The following is a 21,547-nucleotide window of genomic DNA, read 5'->3' as shown; positions in this document are numbered from 1 at the left end:
GAAGGGGCGGGGCCTGCGCGGCAGCCCTTCCGGCGGCCCGGGTCCGGCCGCTGCTCGCGCGGAGCTCCGGGGGCTGGAAGGGTGGCGGCGCAAGTAGCCTCACGTCGTAGCTGCGAGCCAGTAAGTGTACCAGTCGGCACCTGCACTCCACGTCTGTGACATGCCAAACGCGTGGGCCCTACTGTGCCGCCCCTGCCCCCTTTCCTGGCCTTTCCCCTCGCTGCCCCGCCCCTCCCTCATCGCTCCGCCCCGCTTCCTGGGGGCCGAACGGGGCCGAACGGCGGAGTCGAGCGGAAACGAACGAGCACAGTCCAGCTGAGCTGACGCGCGAGGCTCTGGGCCGAGCAGGACTTAACCCGGTCGAGAGGCCGGGCCCAGCCCACACAGCGGGGCCGAGCTGATCCGAGTGGAGCCGAGCCGGATCGAATAGGGCCGAGCGGAGCCGAGCCGGGGCCGAGCCGAGCCGAGCGGGGCCGAGCCGAGCGGAGCCGAGCCGGGCCGAGCCCCGGGGCCCGGCTGTAGGCTCGGCCGCCGCCATGAAGCGGGACCGGCTGGGTCGCTTCCTGTCGCCTGGGGCGGCTGGGCAGCGCGGGGGCTCCGGCGGCGGTGGCAGCGGCCGGACCCGAGGCCGGCCGGCCCGTAGCGGGCCGAGCGTGGACGAGGCTGCGGCCTTGGTGGCGGCGCGGCTGGGCTGGGGCCTGGCGCGGGCCCGCGGGGACCCGGGCGAGGACGGCGCCGACGAGGCAGGTGGGTCCGGCCGGGCGCTGGCGGGGCGGGGGTCCGTCGGCGGGGACGTGCTGCCCGGGCGCCGTCTGGCCAGGCCGCTGACCCTTTCGTGCCCGCTGGGCGCTCACCGAGGGGTTTGCGCGTAGGGGTGCTGGCTTTGCTGTGTGCTGTGCAGCCTGAGGTCCGCGCCTAACCTGTCTGGGCCTCCGTGGCCTCTTCCTTAGAGCAGAACGGAGCGGGTCGGGTGCCGGAGGCCCTCGCCCGGTAGGTGATGCCCGGGCCCCGGGGACCCTGCTTCCCCGGGGGCCGGGGGTGGCGGCGGGGGCAGCGTCTGCAGACGAGAGGCCGGGATCGAACCTGGACGGGTCAAGGTCCCCGGCTGCCGGAGCCTTGCTTGGGGCGGACGGCCTGTGCTTCTGCAGTGTCAGGAGCCCGGGAAGGCACCCATGAACGAATGTGGTGCCTCAGCCGGGCACTGGGCCCGCGCGGGCTGTCTGACCCGGGTCAGCGCGCAGGGCGGTTCGGTTCTCGTGGTGACAGCGTAGCCGCTTCCAGAGCCGTCACCGGGCCTGGTTTTCTGACCGCTCCCCTGCCCTACCCCCCCCCCCCTGCCCACAGCTTCTCGGTTCTCCGTGACGTGGTGTCATCGTTTCTAATGTCAGACATGTAAGTGAGGTCATGTGGTGTTTGTCTTTTTCTGTCTGACTTCCCTTGGGGCCATTCCTCCGCGGTCTATCCGTGTGGTCACACGGGCAGGATTTCCTTCTTTTTTAGGGCTGAGTAATACTCCGTTGTGCGGGGGCACTCGCACCCACCCCGCTTTTTTTTTTTTTTTGGTCCATTCATTAACCTATGGACTTCCCTTATTTCCACACCTTGGCTGTCGAAAATGATGTGCAATGAAAATAGGAGAAAACACTAACTCAAAAGTTTCCTTTGGGTAAATACCCAGAAGTAGAATTGTTGGGTCAAATCATAGGGTTGTTTTTTTTTTTTTTTTTAGATTTATTTGTTTATTTTAGAAAGAGGGTGAGTGTGCTCATGAGAGACAGTGAGGGAGCAAGGGGAGGGGCAGAGGCGGAGGCAGAGGGGAAGCTCCCGGCTAGCAGGCAGTGGACAGTGGACGGTAGGCCCCGGGCAGTGACTGAGATGGTGACCTGAGCCAAAAGAGGCACTCAGGCTACTGCACCACCCAGGTACCCCTGGTAGCTTTATTTTTAATTTTATAAGGGTCCTCCAGCCTGTTTTCAAAGAGACTGTATCAATTGATAAAATTTGCATTCTCACCAAGAGTGCCTAAGGGTTCCCTTTTCTCCACATCCTCAAACACTCACTATTTGTCATCTTTTTGAGAATAGCCATCCTAACAGGTGTGAGGTAATAGCTCATTGTGGTTTTGCATTTCCCTGATGAGCACATATGCACTTGTACTTGTTAGCCATCTGTATGTATGTCTTCTCCTGAAAAATGGCTATTTAGATCCGATACCTGTTTGTTTTTGTTTTAAGATTTTATTTATTTGAGAGAGAGCAAGCAGAGGGCGAGGGAGACAAGCACACTCCTCACTGAGTGTAGACCCCCACATGGGGCTTGATCCCGGGGCTTGATGCCATGGTCCTGAGATCAGGACCTGAGCTAAAACCAGGAGTTGGAGACATAGTCAACTGAGCCACCCAGGTACCCCTGCTGCCTATTTTTTAATTGGATTATGCTTTTGAATTGTATTAGTTCTTTATTTTAGATATTAATCCTTTATCAGATAAATGAGTGGCAAATACTTTTCCAAAATCAGTAGGTTGCCTTTTCATTTTGTTTGGTTTTCTCTGTAGTGCAGAAGCATTTTACTTTCATGTAGTCCCACTTGTTTATTTTTTGCTTTTGTTGCCTTTGTTTTCAATGTCGAATCCAAAAAAATCATTACTGAGATTGAGGAGAAGGAATATACTTCCAGTGTTTTCTCCTAGGAGTTTGTGATTTTAGGTCTCACATTTATATCTTTAATCCACTTGGAGTTTATTTTTATGATTTAAGTTGGGGGACTCGTTTCATTCTTCTGCTTGTGGCTGTCCAGTTTCCCAACATCATTTATTGAAAAGACTTACCATTTCCCCACAGTATATTCTTGCCTCCTTTGTTATAAATTAATTGACTACACACATGCATGGGTTTATATCCGGGCTCTCTATTCTGTGTCTGTTTTTATGTCAGTAGTATACTGTCTTGGTTACTTTAGTTTTGTAATATAGTTCAAAATCAAGAACTGTGATGCTTCTGGCTTTATTCTTCTTTCTCGAGATTGCTTTGGCTGTTTGGAGTCTTTTGTGGTTCTGTATAAATTTTAAGATTGTTCTGTTTCTGTGAAAAATGCCACTGGAATTTGGTCAGGATTGCACTGAATCTGTAGATGACTTAGGGTAGCATGAACATTTTAAGAGTACTCTTCTAATCCACAAGCGCAGAATATTCATTTATTTGTGTCAATTTCTTTTGTCACTGTCTCATAGTTGATTTTATATAGTTTTTTTTTAAATTTTTTATTTATTTATGATAGTCACAGAGAGAGAGAGAGGCAGAGACACAGGCAGAGGGAGAAGCAGGCTCCATGCACCGGGAGCCCGACGGTGGGACCCGATCCCGGGTCTCCAGGATCGCGCCCTGGGCCAAAGGCAGGTGCCAAACCGCTGCGCCACCCAGGGATCCCTTATATAGGTTTTTAATCTCTTTGGTTAAATTTATTCATAGGTACTTTATTCTTTCTGATGCAGTTGTAAGTGGGATTATTTTCTTAGTTCCTTTTTTCTGGTACTTCATTACTGATTTTATATCCTGCAACGTTACTGAATTTGTTCATTCCTAGAGTCTTTTGGGGAAGTCTTTAGAGTTTTCCATATGTAATACCGTATTGTCTGCAAATAGAGATAGTCTTTTTACTTCTTCTTTTTTTTTTTTTTTTTTTTCCTATTTTTCTAGCCTGATTGCTCTGGCTAGGACTTCCAGTAGTATATTGAGTAAAACTGGTGAGAGTGAGCATCCTTATTTTTTAATCTTAGGGAAAGCTTTCTGCTTTGTACTTGTGTGTATAATGTTAGCTATGACATTTATCATGCTGAGGTACATTCTCTCTCTACCCACTTTGTTCAGAGTTTTTATTATGATGAGCATTGAATTTTGTCAGAAACTTTTCTGCATTTATTGAGCTGTTCCTATGATTTGAATCCTTCGTTTTGTTAATGTGTATCACATTGATTGGTTTGTGGATGTTGGACCATCCTTGCATCCCTGGAATAAATCCCACTGGATCCTGGTATATGAGTCTTTTAGTGTATTGTTGAATTTGGTTTGCTAATGTTTTCATGAGGGTTTTTGCAACTGTATTTGTCAGGGTTATTGGCCTGTAATTTTCATTTCTTGTGGTGTCCTTGTCCTGTTTTGTTATCAGGATAATAGTGGCCTTGTTGTAGAAGCACTTAAAATTCTCTGAAAAGTTTTCTGGACCAGAAGGGCCTACACTGACCACACCTCCCAAAGGCTGTATGTTCAGCTGGGAGCTCAGAGCCAGAGCCCTGCCTTTGGCCCAGATGTGGGTTTGTGTTGAAGAGGTGTATGTGGGGAAGCTCCCTGGAGGGTCTTCTCCACTTGGGGAGCTGGGAGGATAGCAGAGCATGGGCCTCACCTCCCCTGGGCCGTTGCTCGCTTCCTAGGAGCTTGTGTTTTCCTTGCCCTGTGCAATGAGCAGCCTCGCCTGCTGACTTAATGTCCCCGTGCTTGCCAGGAACAGGCCGGGCTCTTGCCATGGGGCACTGTCGCCTCTGCCATGGGAAGTTCTCCTCACGGAGTCTCCGCAGCATTTCTGGCAGGGCACCTGGGGACAGTTCAGGCAGACCACCTCCAGGGGAGCGAGTTTTCACCAGGGACTTCCAGCATCTGCTGGGGGTGGCCGTCCACCAGGACCCAGCTCTGTCTCAGTTCGTCTGCAAGAACTGCCATGCCCAGTTCTACCAGTGCCATGGCCTCCTCAAGTCCTTCCTGCAGAGAGTCAACGTCTCCCCGACGGGCCACCGGAAGACTTGCACAAAGTAAGCATTCCTCCTTCATTCATTTGTTGGGCTTTCAGGGATCAAGCACCCTGCGTGCTGGGGCTGTTCTAGGCCCCCAGAGTGTGGGGTGGGGGTATATGTCTCTGCAATGGGGAGATACCTCCTGCCTGGAGCAGCAGCCATGTGTGAGCACCAGTGTGACTGGTGTGAGGGAAGTGGACAGACGTGCATGAGGACGGTGAGGCCCTCAAAGGGCCCTGAGATGAAGACAGCTCTTGCAAGAGAAGTTTCAGACAGCATGTGGGAGAGGTGGCCTGTGAGAGGGGTCTGGTGAGCCCGGGTCTTGTTCACTGCTAGCCCAACTCACAGCCATCCTGATCCTTTGCAGGGTTGGTGCCCAGCCCCCACCAGGGGCAGAGGAGGGAGCGTGTCTGGGTGAGTGTGCCCCTGGTGTGTGGTGTGTGGGTAGGCTCCAGGTGGGCTGGGTGCTGACTGGCCATGGGTATGGCGTCTCTGTGCCTTTCCTCAGTGGACCTGATCACTTCGAGCCCCCAGGGCCTGCGCGACTTGGTGGCATGGGTGCATGGACACGCAGCCAGCTGTGGGGCTCTGCCTAACCTCCAGAGGACACTGTCCTCCGAGTACTGCGGTGTAATCCAAGCTGTGTGGGGCTGTGACCAGGGCCACGACTATACCATGGATGCCGACTCCAGCTGCGGGGCCCTCTTGCTGGACAGTGCATTGGCAGTCAAGTGGACATGGGACAAGGAGATGGCCCCATGGCTCACCCAGCATCGGGGCTCCAACCCCACTGGGGCTGCCCCTCAGAGCTCCCAAGGCAGAGCGACCACAGCTCCAGCCGAGACCGAGACACTGCCCAGCACGGACCTGGCCCAGCCTTCTTCAGATGTCAACCCTGTAGGGCCTGGGCTGGGCCCCCCATCTCAGCCAAGCTTCCCCTCAAGTGGGGCCCCAGGTAGGAAGCTCTTTTGGGCTGTAAGACCAGGATTCCTAGTCTTGAGCCAGGCAGGGCCCTCAGCAGGAAGTGGATATCTTTATTGTTGTGGGCAGTGGTCATAGTGTTGTATGCAGAGGTTCTGGACAAATGATGAGGAGTTCCTCCTGGGCATCTGACAGCAGGGAGGAGTTGAGGACCCTATTCCAGCAGTTTCTGTAAAGGCATGCTTGTCTGCCATCTGGTCTTCCTTGCTAAGCCTGCTTGGGGCCAGGGGGCCGAGGGAGGCAGAAGAATGGGGTCCTTGTTGTGGGACATAGGGGAAGAGGGCAGCTGGTACGTCTGAGGCTGTTTTGGGCCAGCTGCAGGTCATCCCCTGGGTCTCAGCCAGCGTCCCAGTAACATCCCAGTGGGACTCATGTAGACAGGTTCCTCTGCCAGCTGGCCAAGAGGAAACACAGGGCCCTTGTTGGGGACCTGATCCCACATTGCTGTGGTTAGGGTGTAGCTGTTGATGACTTTATGTTAGGGCGGCTGGGTTGGCTTCCCCCTGGCTTCACTCAGCCTCCATTTGTGCAACTGTGTGTGCACGGTACTTGGCTGTTCCTATGTTCAAGCTCTTGGTGGCACTTTTTAAAAATGCATCTACCCAGATGGTTCAGAGAGATAGAGGTGCACAAATGCTGGGAGGGGAGAAGGGAATTGTGTCAGAGGGTTCTTAGAACTGCTTGGCCTATTAAACTGTGCGCATGCAATTTTGGTAACAATGACTTTTTAAATATCCTGGAACATGCACAAAGCACAGGTCGTCCGTCCTACCCTGAAACAACAGGATCTGAATCTCTAGGAAGGGCTGGGTTTGCTGATGTGGACTGTCGGCTAGAGTTTCTGATGTCTGGTGCTACCCATGCCTGTGCTAGACATGAGGGTAGCCTGTCTGGCTGTGCAGAGACCTTATGGGGGATGGGACTGGGAGGTGGCTGGGATTTCAGGTGGGAGGACCCCAGGCTCCCCACGGGGAAGGCTCCGTTGTCAGACAGGTACACGCCTCCTTGCCTGCACTCTGTGTTGGTAATAGGAGCCTTGTTCTTTGTTTCTCAGGGCGGTTGGGTGAGAAGCAGGTTCCATCTTCAACCTCGGATGATCGGGTAAAAGACGAGTTCAGTGACCTTTCTGAGGGGTGAGAGAAGAGTGGGTTTAAATAGCCTAAAATTCCTCCTTGGAAAACCAAACTCCGCCAACCTGTGCACTCCCTGCCCGTATCCTGGCCAGGACCCTCTCCTTTTCTCAGTGGGAAGGAGATGAGTGGCCGAGGGTGCTTCCAGGGTTCTTGTTCCTGATGGGGGCTTCCTGGGTCTAGAGGGCCCCTCAGACCTAAGGCATCTGCGAGGGGAACAGGACCAGGGTGGTGTGGAAATTAGAGTCCCGTGCTCGCCCCCTTTGCTGCTGCTGGCTCGTGTCTTCCAAAGCTGTATGTAGTTTGTACCAGTTGTAGATGATTCTGAAACAGGAAGTCAATCTCTGGTCCTTTGTCATGATATGATCATGACTTGGATCAGAGGTTCTGCGCAGGAGGACAAACTGCCCAGGAAAGGGCATTACCAGGGACTGTGTTCCTGGGGCCACCTCCTGCTTTTCGGCTGAGAGCCACTCATGGTGGCAGCTACACGCCAGCTGGCCTTCACACCCTTTCCCCATAAGCTGTGGCTGGACTATACATGTAACCTCGTCCACACAAATAGGAGGACAGTATGGTTTTTGGTACAACTCCAGTGGGGTGTCTGTGATAAAAATGACTGAGGTGCCTGGAAGAACCCAAGTGGATGTGCTAAAAACACTCCCAGGACCAGGAGTGGTCACAGGCTGTTCCATAGGCTACTAGCCAGCCTTGAGTCTTTCCTGTCCAGACGGGTGGCCACCTGTAAGGGAAGGCCATAGGGTACTAGCCTGTCTCTGCTTCCCTATAGAGACTGAATAGTTACTCGTGTTTTAGGGTAAAGGTTACAGATACGCAGATTATTTTTTGGCCTTTGTGATCTTTGCAATGGCTGACAGCTGACCTGTCAGTTGGATAGGTGTTCACACAGTTCTGGGTATAGGTGACCCCTAGTCTGAAAGTCCACTTCCTCAGAAGCCCACCTCCTTGAGGTCTTGGAGCGCTACATGGGGCCCCATAGAGTGGTCCTTCCAAAGTTCAGGGTTCTGATGTGAGGGGATTGCGGCTTCTGGGGGATGGTCCATTTTGCTGGACTTCAGTGACTCTGGCCTGACCTTTCTGTTAGGAACCTAGTTCAGAGATTTGGGGATTTTAGGTTTCTGAGACCTTTTTGAGAGAGCTAAAATATGGAGTATAGAGATTTGATGGTGTTTTTAGTTAGGAAGTATCATTGGATCTGTCATGCACCCCAGGCCTTTGCTAAAGGTTCTCTCTTCTTCCCAAGGGACATCCTGAGTGAAGACGAAAATGACAAGAAGCAGAATACCCAGTCCTCAGATGAATCCTTTGAGCCTTACCCAGAAAAGAAGTAAGGGGGGGCAGTCTTGTTGCATGTCCATGGGGTCTGGGAATGGCATCACTGGGTAACCTGGAAACCTATGTCTGCCTGGTAGGGTCACCGGGTAGGAGTAGTGGGGATAGGGAATGGAGGCTCCTGCTTCCCGGGCTGCCCTGGCTCAGCACATGTTTTCTGCTGCTCTTTGGCCTGACCACCCTAGTCCAGTGCAGTTTGGCTTCTGAGTGAGCTGGGAGGCCTTTCCTAGTTCAGTGCTGGGACCTGGTCTCAGTCATGTGAGAGTGTGCAGGGTGCCTGTGGATATGACTCAGCCTCATTCTGGGAGCTCCCTGCTTTCCGTTCTGCCAGCCCTGCTCTGCATTGTGGTGGAGAAGTGTCTACCATCTCAGCCTCTGACTTCCTGCAGGAACCTCTACCCCGTTGTTCTTTCTCTTTCTGTGCCGAGGTCTCTGGAGGCTCAGGGACCCAGCCCTGTGGTTGCTCTGGCACAGATTTCGACACCACCCTCTAGTAGATCTGCTTCTGTGGGCTTGTCTCAACCTTCTGTTTTCACAGATTTGTGTTTTCTCTTAGTTAGGATATATGGTCCTGGCAGGGAAGGCTGAGATGTACTTGTGTCTCTTTCTTCCCAGCCTTGTGCCCAGGAACACCCAGAACATCTGCGGTTAGTCACTGCCCCACTTGGGTATTCTTGGGCATTTCGCAGTAGAATGAAAACACAGGAGCACCACACCATCAGCCAAGAAAACACAGCAGAAAGATTAAAAAGCAAACCTGACTTCCTTTTTTTACTTTTGAGTTTTGACATGGCTATGGAAAGAGAAACAGAAACCAGGCCCTGTGGAAGGTGACCCACAGGGCCCAGGTGACAATGGGCTGGCCACAGCTCTGGGTTCAGCCTTGTGCCCACAGAAACACTCAGACATGGTGGCCGCATGGTTCCTTGGGTGCCACAAGTGTGAGTCATACCTGGAGAACTAGGACAGGGCCTCTGAGCAGCCCTGCTCCATGTGACTTTGTTTTAGCAGGCATGCCTGTCTGGGTCCTCACCTGGGGGCAGACAAGAAGACACTTAGCAATGTGTGGATTAGGGCACCATGGCTCCAGGAAGAAATGAGAGTCAGGAGCCTGAGTGATCGAGGGGAAGGAAAAGAAACCAAAAAGCAGGGAGTCAGGTGTTGCCAGCATAGCCCTCTGGTGTCTGCGGGGATTTGAACCCCACACCCTTGAGGGACTCACCCAGTGGGGAACCTGCTTTTCCCTCTCCTTCTGCCTGCTGTTCCTTCTGCTTGTGCACTTGTGCTTGCGTGCTTTCTGTCAAATAAATAAAATATTTTAAAAAGGAGAGATGTGTAATATGGTGTGGGAGGGATATGGTGAATCACTGGTCACAGGGTGGCTCTGGGGTGCCTGAGGGTGGAGGCCAGTGAGAAGAGGACACACGGCCAGGTCTCAAAGGACAACTGTTAGACAAGGAGAGGAGGAGAAGCCTGAACAGTCCCCGGAAAGGTTCTTTTTAATATACTCTTTAAGGAGGACAACAATTATTTATAATCTGTGTTGTTTTAAGATTTTATTTATTTGAGAGAGTGCATGTGTGCACAAGCGGAGGCAAAGGCAGAGGGAGAAGCAAACTCCCCCACTGAGCAGGGAGTCTAACTCAGGGCTAGATATCTCAGGACCCTGGGGTCATGACCTTAGCTGAAGGCAGACGCTTCACTGACTGAGCCATCCAGGAGCTCCTATAATCTATTTTTTTTAATTGTGGCAAAATATATATATAAAATTTTACCGTTTTATCATTTTTTTAAAGATTTACATTATTTTTTAGAGAGGGAGCGTGTGTGAGCAGGCGGAGGGTCAGAGGGAGAGAATCTCGAGCAGACTCCCCACTCAGTGTGGAGCCCAGTACAGGGGCTCTGTCACTCAATCCTGAGACTGCGACCTGCAACAAAATCAAAAGTCTGACATTTGACCGACTGAGCCACCCAGGTGCCCCCCATTTTATCATGTTTAAATGTGCAGTTAATTCAGTGGCATTAAGTACATTCATAGTGTTGTATAACCATCACCACTGTTTCTAAACTTTTCCTCATCCTCAGCAGTAATGAAACCCCCTTCCCCCTCTCCCAGGCTCTGGCAGCCACTAATCTAATTTCAGGGTACCTCATTCAAGTGGAAATATGTATTTGTTCTTTTTGATAGGCTTCTTTCAGTTAACATAATGTTTTTTAGATTCATATGTGTTGTAACATGTCTCAGAATTTGGTTCCTTCTATGGCTGAATATATTCTGTTGTATGGATAGACCACAGTTTGTTGATGCATTCATCTGTCATTTCAGGTTGCTTCTGCCTTTTGGCTGTTAGGAATAATGTTATAAATACTGGCCAACAAGTATATGTTGGAGAGGCCCCTGGTGACTCAGTTGGTTAAGCACCCAATTCTGGATCTCAGGGTCGGAAGTTTAAGTCCTGCATTGGGCTCTAGGCCCAGTGTAGAGTTTACTTTAAAAAAAAAAAAAAAAATTATCTGTTTGAGTCTCTGTTTCAGTTCTTTGTGTGTCCCCCGAAGTAGAATTGTTGGGTCATATGGTAGTTCCATGTTTAACTTTTTTTTTTTTCCATGTTTAACTTTTTGAGAAACTGCCTTATAGTTTTCCATAGCAGCTGCATCATTTTACATTCAACAATGTACAAGGGTTCCAATTTCTCCAAATCTTCAACATTGTTTATTTTCTTTGTTTTTAATTTTGACATGATTTTATTTTGTTTTTTAAAGATTTTACTTACCTGAGAAAGAACAAGTAAGAGAAAGCACAAGTGGTGGTGGGGGGGGGTGTATAGAGGGAGAGGGAGAAGCAGGCCCCCACTGACCAGAGACCCTGAAGCAGAGCTCCATCCCAGGACCCCAGGATCATGACGTGAGCCGAACGTAGATGCTTAACCGACTGAGCCACCCAGGTGGCCCTGTGTTTTTGGTTTTGGGGTTGTTTTTTTGTTTTTTGTTTTTTTTGGTTCTTTTTTTTAGAGAACGCTTCAGGGGGGCGTGTAGAGAGAGAGGAGACAGAACCTTAAGCAGGCTCCAAGCCCAGTATAGAGCCCTACATAGCCCAGTATAGAGCCCTACCCTGAGACAAAATCAAAGGTCAGATGGTTAACAACCAACTGAGCCTCCCAGGCACCCCATTATTTTGCTTATTTTTAAAGTGAAGTATACTTGACATATAGTGTTAGGTCCAATCATGTTGTGACAAATGGTAAGATCTCATTCTTTTTATGACTGAATTATGTTCTGTTATATACATACCACATCGTCTTTATCCGTTCATCTTGGAACCCTTGGGTTCCTTCCATGTCCTGGCTATTATTATTATTATTTTTTTTTATATATATATTTTTAAATTTTTATTTATTTATGATAGGCACACAGTGAGAGAGAGAGAGAGGCAGAGACACAGGCAGAGGGAGAAGCAGGCTCCATGCACCGGGAGCCCGACGTGGGATTCGATCCCGGGTCTCCAGGATCGCGCCCTGGGCCAAAGGCAGGCGCCAAACCGCTGCGCCACCCAGGGATCCCTGTCCTGGCTATTATAAACAGTGCTGCCATAAACATGGGGGCATGTATCTTTTTGAATTAGTGTTTTCTTTTTGTTTGGGTAAATACCCAATAGTGGAATTACTGGATCATATTCTATTTCTATTTTAAATTTTATATGAAGTTTTTTATTGTAATTCCAGGATAGTTAACATACAGTGTCTATTAGTTTCATGTGTGTATATTTTTAATTTTCTGTGGAATATCCATACTGCTTTCCATAGTAGCCATTTCCTTTTTTCTAATTTTTAGTAAAACAGTGTTACCTTAGTTTCAGGCATATGACATAGTGATTCAAACCTGATTTCCTTTTCAGTCGTCATCCTCGGAGTGAAGTGGTATCCCATTGTCATTTTGGTTTTATGTTTATTTGTTTGTTTTTAAAGGTTTTATTTATTTATTTATTCATGAGAGACTCAGAGAGGCAGAGACAGGCAGAGGGAGAAGCAGGCTCCGTGGAGAGCCTGATGGGGGGGGACTCTATCCCAGGACCCTAGGACCCCAGGACTCTGGGATCACTACCTGAGCCTAAGGCAGACACTCAACCACTGAGGCACCCCATTGTCATGTTGATTTGCAATTCCTTAATGATTAGTAATGATGAGCATCTTTTAACATCTTACTATGTTGAATAGTGGTAGTGAAAAAATGTCTATTTAAGTCCTTTGCCCTTTTTTAATTTATTATTTATTATTTATTTATTATTTTTATTCTTTTTAAAAGATTTTATTTATTTATTCATGAGAGACACAGAGAAAGAGAGAGAACGAGGCAGAGACACAGGCAGAGGGAGAAGCAGGCTCCATGCAGGGAGCCTGACGTGGGACTCAATCCCCTTCTTCAGCATCACACCCTGGACTGAAGGTGGTGCTAAACCGCTGAGCCACCCGGGCTGCCCTTCTTTGCCCTTTTTAAAAAAAATCTTAAATGATTTTTTTCTTTACTTTATTTGTGTTAGCCCATTTTTAAATTGGCTTGTTTCATCTTTATGCTATTGAGTTGTAGGGCACATTTTTCTCCCATTTGGTTATCTTTTTCATTCCCTTGATATTTTCCTTTGATGCACATGCAAAAAAAAAAATTAAGATTTTGTTTATTTATTTATTTTTAAATTTTTATTTATTCATGAGAGACAGACAAAGAGGCAGAGACACGGGAAGAGGGAGAAGCAGGCTCCATGTAGGGAGCCCGATGCCCGATGTAGGACTCGATCCTGGGACCCTGGGATCATGCCCTGAGCAGAAGGCAGATGCTCAACCGCTGAGCCACCCAGTCGTCCCTCATTTACTTATTTGAAAGAGAGACATAGCAAGAGATACATAGCGAAAGAGACCACAAGTAGAGGGGGCAGGGAGGAGAAGCAGGCTCCCCACCGAGCAGGGAGCCCTACATGAGGCTTGATCCCAGGACCTCAGGATCATGATCTGAGCCAAAGGCAGTCATTCAACTGACTGAGCCACCCACGTGCCCTAGCGCACAAAAATTTTTAATTTTGTAGTCCAATTTACCTCTTTTTACTTATGTTGCTTTGCCTTTTTTTCTTTTTTTTAAGATTTATTTATTTATTCATTCATTCATTCATTCATTCATGAGAGACACAGAGAGAGAGAGAGAGGCAGAGACGCAGGCAGAGGGAGAAGCAGGCTCCATTCATGGAGCCGGGCGTGGGACTCTATCCCGGGTCTCCAGAATCACACCCTGGGCTGCAGGTGGCGCTAAACCGCTGTGCCCACCAAATCTCTATGCCCAACATGGGGCTCAAATTCACAACCCAGAGATCAAGAGTCGCATGCTCTGCTGACTGAGCCCACCAGGCACCCTGTGTTCCTTTGCCTTTGATGTCATATTCAAGAAACTGTTGCCAAACACAAGGCCATGTTTTCTTCCAAGAATTTGATAGTTTTAACTCTTAGGTCTTTGATTCATTTGAGTTAATTTTTATATAGAGAATAAAGTAGGGATCCAGATTCATTCTTTGGCATGTGAACATCCAGGTTTCCCAGCACCATTTGTTGAAGAGATTGTCCTTTCTCCATTGAGTGATCTTGGCACCCTTGTCAAAAATCAATTGATTGTTCTTTGTAAGGGTTTATTTTTGGTCTCTCAGTTTTATTATTAGACTCTATGTCAGTTTCTGTGTCAGTACCATACTATTTTGATTATTGTAGCTTTATGAGAAATCTTGGAATCAGAAATATGAGTCCTCCAGCTTTGTTTTTCAGACTTATTTAGCTATTTATTATACCTTGAAATTCCATGTGAAGCTTAGGATTGCTTTTTCTGCCAAAAACACCACTGGGATTTTGATAGGGATTGAGTCTGTAGATTGCTTTGGGAGAAATATTGCCATCTTAACAATATTAATCCTGTAACCCATAAACCTGGGATGTTTTCCCACTTATATAGGTCTTTAATTTGTTTCAGCAGTGTGTTATAGTCTTCAGTGTATAAGTCTTTCACTTTCTTGGTTAACTTTATTCCTAAGTATTTTATTCTTCTTGATGCTATTGCAAAATAATTGTTTTTTACTTTTTTTTTTTTTGCTTTATTCATTGTTAGTGTGTAGAACTGGTTTTTGTGTGTTAATTACATATCCTGCAACTTTGCTGAATTTATTTCTGTGTGTGGATTTTTCAGGGTTTTCTACATATAAGATCATGTCATTTGTGCATAGAGGTGATTTTCTTTTTAATATAGATTATTATATTTTTCTTTTTCTTGCCTAGTTGCTGTGGCTAGCACTTCTAATACTATGTTGAATAGTGGTGGTGAAAACAGACATCTTTGTCTTGTTCCTCATCTTAGGGGAATACCTTCAGTCTTTTACTGTTGAGAATGATGTTAGCTGTAGACTTGTCCTATAATGTCCTTCTGTATTTGACAGTTTTCCTTAAATGTCTGGATCTAAAAAGGGCATTTCTCTTTATTTTTTAAGATTTTATTTATTTGAGAGAGAGCACGAGCAGGGGGCAGAGGCAGGGAGAGAAGCAGATTCCTTGCTGAGTTTGGAGCCCAACACAGGGCTCTGTCCCAGGATCCTGGGATTCTGACCTGAGCGGAAGGCAGATACTTCACCAATGCAGCCACCCAGGCACCCCATGTCTCTTTAAATCTTCAGGAGACAGCACAGGGGAGGTTGGTCCTTTGGGGACCTGTCAGACTGAATAAAAGGTCCCCACTGCCCCACCTGGCTCCAGCAGCAGGACTAAGGAGCAGGGATGGCAGCTGGCAGAGCACAGAGCTCTATCCCAAAACTACACATCTCCCTTTGAGCCCCTGCATCGTTGCCATGCACCTCCCATCAGATTCCAGAATTGTGATTCTGATCTTTTTTCCTAGTCTAGTGGTTGGAACGACTGGCCCCTAGGGCTTCCCCACTCCACCATTTAACAGGATATCTCCAAATAGTGTTTGGTTTTGATGTTTAGGGAGTGAAGTTTGAGTCCTGAAAACCCACTACTGTGGCCAGTGTGGTCCCTGTCCCAGCACCTTGCCTTCCCAAGGTGGTTGTACCAACCGCCTTTCCAGGGGGTTGAGTTCTTCTGGTTAAGGGTCAATTTGGAGGCCAACCAGTGAGAATTGGGACTGGGGCAGGTTACCACTGAAGCCTGAGGAAAACCCCAACTCTCCTGTTTGAGGAGAAAAGTGAGAAACACATATGCAGCAGAGATCACAAACATTGCTGAATCTGATTACATATACCTCCCCCTTTTTTTCCCCCTTACAGAGTCTCTGGTAAAAAGAGTGAAAGCAAAGAAGCCAAGAAGTCTGAAGAACCAAAAATTCGAAAGAAACCTGGACCCAAGCCGGGCTGGAAGAACAAGCTCCGCTGTGAGAGGTGAGGGCCTGGGGAGAGGGCTGCCCTGCCTGCTGGGGCAGTGGCTCCATGTGTGCTCTGCATTGCAGGGAGGAGCTGCCCACCATCTACAAGTGCCCTTATCAGGGCTGCACGGCCGTGTACCGAGGGGCTGATGGCATGAAGGTGAGAAGGAGCAGTGCCCCGTGTGTGGCTGACAGGAGGACCAGATGTTTCTATAGAGCTAGGTGTAGAGTTGTACCCAAGGGCTCATGTAAGCCTGGGCAAATAGAGAATTGAGCGGCCACAGGCCAAGAAGTGAGCCAGCACCCACCTGTTGAGTGAATGGTTGGATCTCTCCCTTTGAGGGTGATCAGGGTACTTGTCCTGGCCAAGGCACTCAGGGTTTTGCTGTCCCTTCTGCAGAAGCACATAAAGGAACACCACGAGGAAGTCCGGGAGAGACCCTGCCCCCACCCTGGCTGCAACAAAGTGTTCATGATTGATCGCTACCTGCAGCGCCACGTGAAGCTCATCCACACAGGTATGTGCCCTGCTCTCCCACTCTCATCTGTACAGTCCCCTTGGGTGGCTGATGGGGACTGGACACCCTTCGGAAAGGCCCAGGGCTGCATCTTGGTGCATCAGTGGTTTGAAACGGACCGTGAAGAAATCCCAGTGCCTTTCTGGAAGCTTATTGTGGTGAGGTTTTTATCATTACTTTTAAAACTGTCCTGGAGAGTAGCATCCCCGTTTCCCAGGGCCTAGCATTTCAGTGGGGAGGAGGGAGTCCAGGGTGTTTTGGGCGTGCTCTGCTGTATCCTTCAGGCCAGTCTGCAGCAGCTCTCTGCCTGGGAGGGCCATGTGTGGTCCGAATGTGGTGCATTTTCACTGGCCCTACTCTGGTCTGCTTGTGAAATGACACCTATTGCCATAGCCTTGCCGAACCCCCAGGAAGGGGAACATGGTGTGAGCAGGGGTTTGGGCCTGTCTTCTGAGCGAGGAGGCCTGCTGTGCTGGGATGGAGCATGGGGGACCAGGCTCGGCGTAAGCAAGTTAGGAAGGGAGTGTGGTCTGTACCCTGCTGGTTCTCATAGGTGGCCCCGTGCTTATGCTGAGGGGCAGGGGAAGGAAAGGGCACCTGCCAGCTCCTTTGCTCCTGGAGGGGCCTCGCCCTGAGTGTGTTAGCGCTCTGGGATGCCCTCTGTGATGAGGCACTGGGAGTGTCCACGGGCTGTTCACCCACTTTCTCTCCAAGACCTTCTCTCTGTGCCCTCTGGGCCCTCCCTGAGCCAAACCCACTGACCTTTATTTAGAACTCCAGGTGTCAAGCCCCCTGGTTATAGAACTCAGGAAACTCGGCCTCTCGGTCCCTCTGGCGTTCTAGGCCAGTTGCCGTGGGGACTTGTTTTCCCTTTGAGCTGCCATGTGCTGGTCTGTCTCTTGCTCTCCTCCACCAGGGGGGCTCCTTCCTTCTCTGGATCTTCCAACTCCAAATTCCACAAACAACTTGGAGTTTGTTGACAGTCTTGAGGGGACTTCTGGGGCATTTGGATGATTTGACAGTTATCTAGATAGGTTTGTGGGACGAGGCGAGCCTAGGGCCCTCCTCCTCTGCATATACACCTCAACCCTGAGCTCGTGTGTTCATCAGTTTTGATTCTCCTCTGATTTTAATATAGTCCATATTACATGTGTTAGAAACACAGGTACTACACCTGTGCCTGACCTACATGGCTGCTGCTCTCCTGAATTGCCATCACCCCCTTTAAAAGATTGATGTATTGCATATGTATTTATCCCTCAACAATAATTTGCTTATTTTTGAACTTTGTAAAAATAACTTGATTTTTTTTCCACCCAGATTTGTCCATTTTTATTGTTGAATCCTATGTCTTTTGCTCTGAGCTTTCTTGGACATGGCCTGACACAGTTCCCTCAAATTGGGTATTAGAGCTGTGTGTCTCAGTCTGGACACTAGTGGTCAGAACCATTAGCAATTTTTAAAAATATTTAAATTCAATTTGCCGGGCAGCCCTGGTGGCTCAGCGGTTTGGCGCCTTCAGCCTGGGACGTGATCCTGGAGACCCAGGATTGAGTCCCACGTCAGGCTCCCTGCATGGAGCCTGCTTCTCCCTCTGCCTCTCTCTGTGTCTCTTATGAATAAATAAAATCTTTAAAAAAATGAATTTGCCAAAATTCATTAGCAATTTTTTTAAAACACCAAAGAAGATATATACTATCAACTATGAAGGTACATTGTACTTCGTAGGGGAGAAGCCAGGCTCTGTGGGTTTTTGTGGATAAGCAGGTGGGACTTGAAGTGGCAGGGAGGAAAAAGCTCATGGAAAAAAAAAAAAAAAAAAAAGCTCATGGCCACCATGCCAGGTGCATGTCCAGTAGAACTGACCAGTTTTTGTTCAAGAATATAAGAAATTTACTTCCCAAGTGGATATGCCCCTCCCCTACCTTGGACCCAATATGGGGATCATTTCTAGAGCTGTAGTAATCTATGAAGCATTATTGATTGGGCTTCCTCTAAGGATTTTTGCTCCAGTAAATAGATGTAAAGTTTCTCTTTCAGAAAACAAGCTTCAAATGTACACAGTTAATAAAACCCCAGCCAGGTGACATTTTTAAGCAGTTTGGAGCACTTTATTCACAAAAAGTTTTTTTAAATCTCTGAATAAAATGAGGTTTGCTCAGGCCCCTTCATTGGGCCCTGAGTGTAAGGAAACACTACGTCAGGGCACTGTGCTCTACGGGAGTCCTGGGCTTTCCTTATGCCTGTGCTCACTCCATCTCTGGTCCACAGAGGTGCGGAACTATATCTGTGATGAGTGTGGACAGACCTTCAAGCAGCGGAAGCACCTTCTAGTCCATCAGATGCGCCACTCAGGAGCCAAACCTCTGCAGTAAGTGTGGGTCTGGGCACCTTCTCATGGCCACACTGGTGCCCATGCCCTTGCTCACCTGACCCTGTCCCCCAGGTGTGAAGTCTGTGGGTTCCAGTGCCGGCAGCGGGCATCCCTCAAGTACCACATGACTAAACACAAGGCTGAGACCGAGTTGGACTTTGCCTGTGACCAGTGTGGCCGGCGGTTCGAGAAGGCCCATAACCTCAATGTGCACATGTCCATGGTCCACCCTCTGACGCAGACCCAGGACAAGGCCTTGACCCTGGAGCCAGCACCAGGGCCTGTGGAAGGCCAGGCCGTGAAGCCCGAGCCCACCTGAGTGGAGGTGGTGAACGGGGTGACGACAGTTTCAGTAGTTCCTCATATGCGAACTGATGGCACAGCTTTGCTCGCTCGCTCCCCTGGAGCCCCCATGCTGTACACTCCCCCCCCAACCCCCACCCCCACCCTGTGTGTCAGGAGGGCATTGATCCGCAGTATGGGGAAGGCGGGCTCAGTATGCAACTCATGTTGCCTTTCTAGCCTCCACTCTGGGACCAACATTTTCCTACGAATACTGAGTGACTTGGGGCCAGATGGATTTTAAATAACTGATTCCTGTTCCCCACTAAAACAATCAAGGAGATTTGTAATCCACTTTTTAGTGCAAGAGCTCCATGTTATGCTTGTAATAAATTATTTACAAAGGAGCTGGGCTGTGCACTGCGCAGGGTCCAGTCAGAAGAGATGGGGCTCCTGGTAGAGGTCGTCGTCGGATACTGCTTGATGTCTGCTCAGGAGGGCTGCACTCACCTCTGGGTCACAATGTCCACTAGTGGCCAGCAGCTGCAAGAAAATAACTATGCTCAGCCTAGTGCGGCCCCCAGACACCCAGGGCCAGCAGAGAAGCTGGCAACCATGGCCCTGCAGGTGAGTGGCCACAATGCAAGTGTCTTCAGCACTTAATGTTTAAACAGTGATTTGGACTTAAAAGTACACATGCAACTGAGGATCTGGGTGTTACCTCTGCCATGTTTGCAAAGCTCTTTTCTGGGCACCTAGGTATTGATTGCAGCAGAAAGTGACGAGCTTTTATTATCAAGCCTACAGGGTCACCCTAGAGAGAAGACAGGCAGAGCCACAGGTCAGGGAGTATACTGTGAGGGGTCATGATGCACCCCCACCTGCTCACTGTACCACGAGAGTTGGCTGCATGGGTATGTGAGCGGTGTCACCTGCCTGGCCCTGGAGCTCCTGGCTCCTGCCAGCTAGAGCTGAGACTGCACTTGTCTCCCCAGTCACGAAGAGACAGATCAGCTTTAGGTACATGTCGACAGCAACGCGCAGGAAGGCATCTTCCCTGATGAAGGCGTCTTCATCAAAGTAGGAGAGAAGGCTGAAGGTAAGAGAAGAGAGCACATGGCTCTTAAGATCGTACAGAAGTGAGTGGCAACACAGAGCAGCTACTCATCTGAGGAACAAGGTTACAGGCATCTTTCCCATGTGAAGGGAGACTCAAAATGGTCCCACAGGATTGGGGAAGGAGTGACACCCTTTCTCTGACCACACAACCGCCTGGGTGTGAACTCCTTCACTGAGAGAGAGAGATGGTATTAAGTCACCGACCAGAGGAGCAGGGGCACTTACCTGTAGAAGGCAAACGGTAGCAGCCTGACGTATGGATCTGGGGCCAGGCGGAGGAGGACTTGCCCCAGACCACCATCTGCAACCAAAGGAGGAGGTGGGCTCAGGGGACCTCAGGTGCCTGCCTGTGACGAGTGTAGTCCTCATGCCAGGGTGAAGAGGCAGGGAGGCAGATCCCCACAGGACGGCCTAGTGGCACCCTGGGACCCCCTGTACTCCACTCAACTCTTCTGTGATTTAAAGGAATTTGTACTGCATTTATCCTAGTGGTTTACGTACTTGGTGTGAAGATAGACCTCCAAAGAGGAGTTAGTGAACTAAGGCCCAAGGGTGAATACTTAGCCCTTGAAAGTTTCTGAAGGAGGACTAAATAAAAGTGGGGACCACAACCTGCCTCTACTGGGTCACCCATGTTGCTGGTAACTAGGACCTACTCAGGCCAGCCCCTGCTACCAAGTCTCAGGGGCTTCTCACCAGTGTCTGTCAACTGAAAGAGCACCAGCCAGGAGACCTTTCTCTTGTCCAAGCACCTCAGGATCTCAGCACAGATGTCCACAGCCTTCAGGGAGTCAACAGCCTATGGCCCACAAAAGAGACAGGCTGACTATCTGTAGACAGGCTTGCCCTGGGAAGGGGTGTGGCCTCCAGCCCAGTAGAGAGCCTCTGCTCACTTTGTTGAGTCTTGAGTTGTGACTGAGGAATAGGCCAGGGACCCAGGGGTTCTTGCTTCTGCAAGCACAGGACTCCCAACAAGCCCTTCCAAAGGTTCCAGGGCTCTCCTCCTCCCAGAGACCCTGCCTTACCCAATGGGGTCTTACATGTGGGGTGAGATGTGATGAAAGCAGGCCCATTAAGGAAAAGAAAAACAGGACAACCAGCAGCTGCAAATAAAATCAGTACATTTACAACATGAAAATCAGCTAGGCTGTACCCTCAAAGAGTAATTCTAAGAAATGTCGACATTGTTCTTTGACCAAACATTTATAGGCAGAGGGCATAAATCTTAAAAGTGGATCTTCTCAGGAAGGAAAATTTTCAAGTGATAATTTGAGAATATCTTATTGACTGAGTCATTTTCTATGTGCCTTAAACACAGTTTGGAAGAGGGGCTGCAAGGGAAAACTGTGCGAGCCAGCCCCAGCCCAGCCCTGCTCCTGGGCTTCTTGTCCAGAACGGTGTCTAAGATCCCAAGAGATAAATGCACAGGTCCCATGCTGATTCGAGGCCAGAGTCCACCTCCTCCCACCTTCCCTGGAGCGCACCCAGGTTGGCTGGGGTCTCTCTGGACACTTCCCCTCAGCACACACAGGCCTGAGAGGCTTGGAGCCACTGAAATCACCAAAACCTAAAGCAGGCATGTATGTCCAGAGTGACAGGTTGGCT

General features: G+C 49.4%; 2 protein-coding genes across 10 annotated transcripts in view; one reads left to right on the top strand and one right to left on the bottom strand.

The window, feature by feature from the left end:
• Positions 1–30: 30 nt before the first annotated feature.
• Positions 31–19,230, top strand: ZNF276 (zinc finger protein 276). 2 transcript variants are annotated; one of them, XM_041771171.1, is made up of 11 exons: positions 31–120; positions 4,499–4,802; positions 5,152–5,198; positions 5,293–5,739; positions 6,820–6,898; positions 8,160–8,243; positions 15,555–15,665; positions 15,734–15,809; positions 16,050–16,167; positions 18,439–18,538; positions 18,614–19,230. In XM_041771171.1, the coding sequence occupies exons 2-11, from the start codon at positions 4,519–4,521 to the stop codon at positions 18,858–18,860; spliced, it is 1,593 nt and encodes a 530-aa protein (XP_041627105.1). In that variant the 5' UTR covers positions 31–120; positions 4,499–4,518; the 3' UTR covers positions 18,861–19,230. The 2 variants fall into 2 exon arrangements, with proteins under 2 accessions (XP_041627105.1, XP_041627104.1); XM_041771170.1 differs by having other exon boundaries at positions 34–747.
• The window catches only part of FANCA (FA complementation group A), a 58,851-nt gene continuing 56,528 nt past the window's right edge, over positions 19,225–21,547 (bottom strand). For 7 of the 8 annotated variants that reach the window (XM_041771165.1, XM_041771158.1, XM_041771161.1 and 4 more), the window contains 6 exons: positions 20,983–21,045; positions 20,639–20,741; positions 20,168–20,243; positions 19,760–19,916; positions 19,545–19,637; positions 19,225–19,366 (listed from right to left, as the gene is read on the bottom strand). In XM_041771165.1, the coding sequence (XP_041627099.1) occupies positions 19,259–19,366; positions 19,545–19,637; positions 19,760–19,916; positions 20,168–20,243; positions 20,639–20,741; positions 20,983–21,045 (600 nt within the window). In that variant the 3' untranslated portion in view covers positions 19,225–19,258. Of the gene's footprint in view, positions 19,367–19,414; positions 19,638–19,759; positions 19,917–20,167; positions 20,244–20,638; positions 20,742–20,982; positions 21,046–21,547 lie in introns of those variants that run through there. The other variant, XM_041771159.1, reaches the window with a different exon arrangement.

Source organism: Vulpes lagopus, chromosome 10, assembly GCF_018345385.1.
Source record: "Vulpes lagopus strain Blue_001 chromosome 10, ASM1834538v1, whole genome shotgun sequence".
Taxonomy (NCBI): Eukaryota; Metazoa; Chordata; class Mammalia; order Carnivora; family Canidae; genus Vulpes; species Vulpes lagopus.
This window is presented reverse-complemented; position numbering and strand designations above follow the sequence as displayed.

Excerpts from the sequence above, each read along its gene's own strand:
- ZNF276 (XM_041771170.1), top strand. The coding sequence starts at position 537 with ATGAAGCGGGACCGGCTGGGTCGCTTCCTGTCGCCTGGGGCGGCTGGG. Across the intron at positions 748-4,498 it reads GGACGGCGCCGACGAGGCAG|GAACAGGCCGGGCTCTTGCC; the intron begins GTGGGTCCGGCC and ends CGTGCTTGCCAG. Across the intron at positions 8,244-15,554 it reads GAGCCTTACCCAGAAAAGAA|AGTCTCTGGTAAAAAGAGTG; the intron begins GTAAGGGGGGGC and ends TCCCCCTTACAG.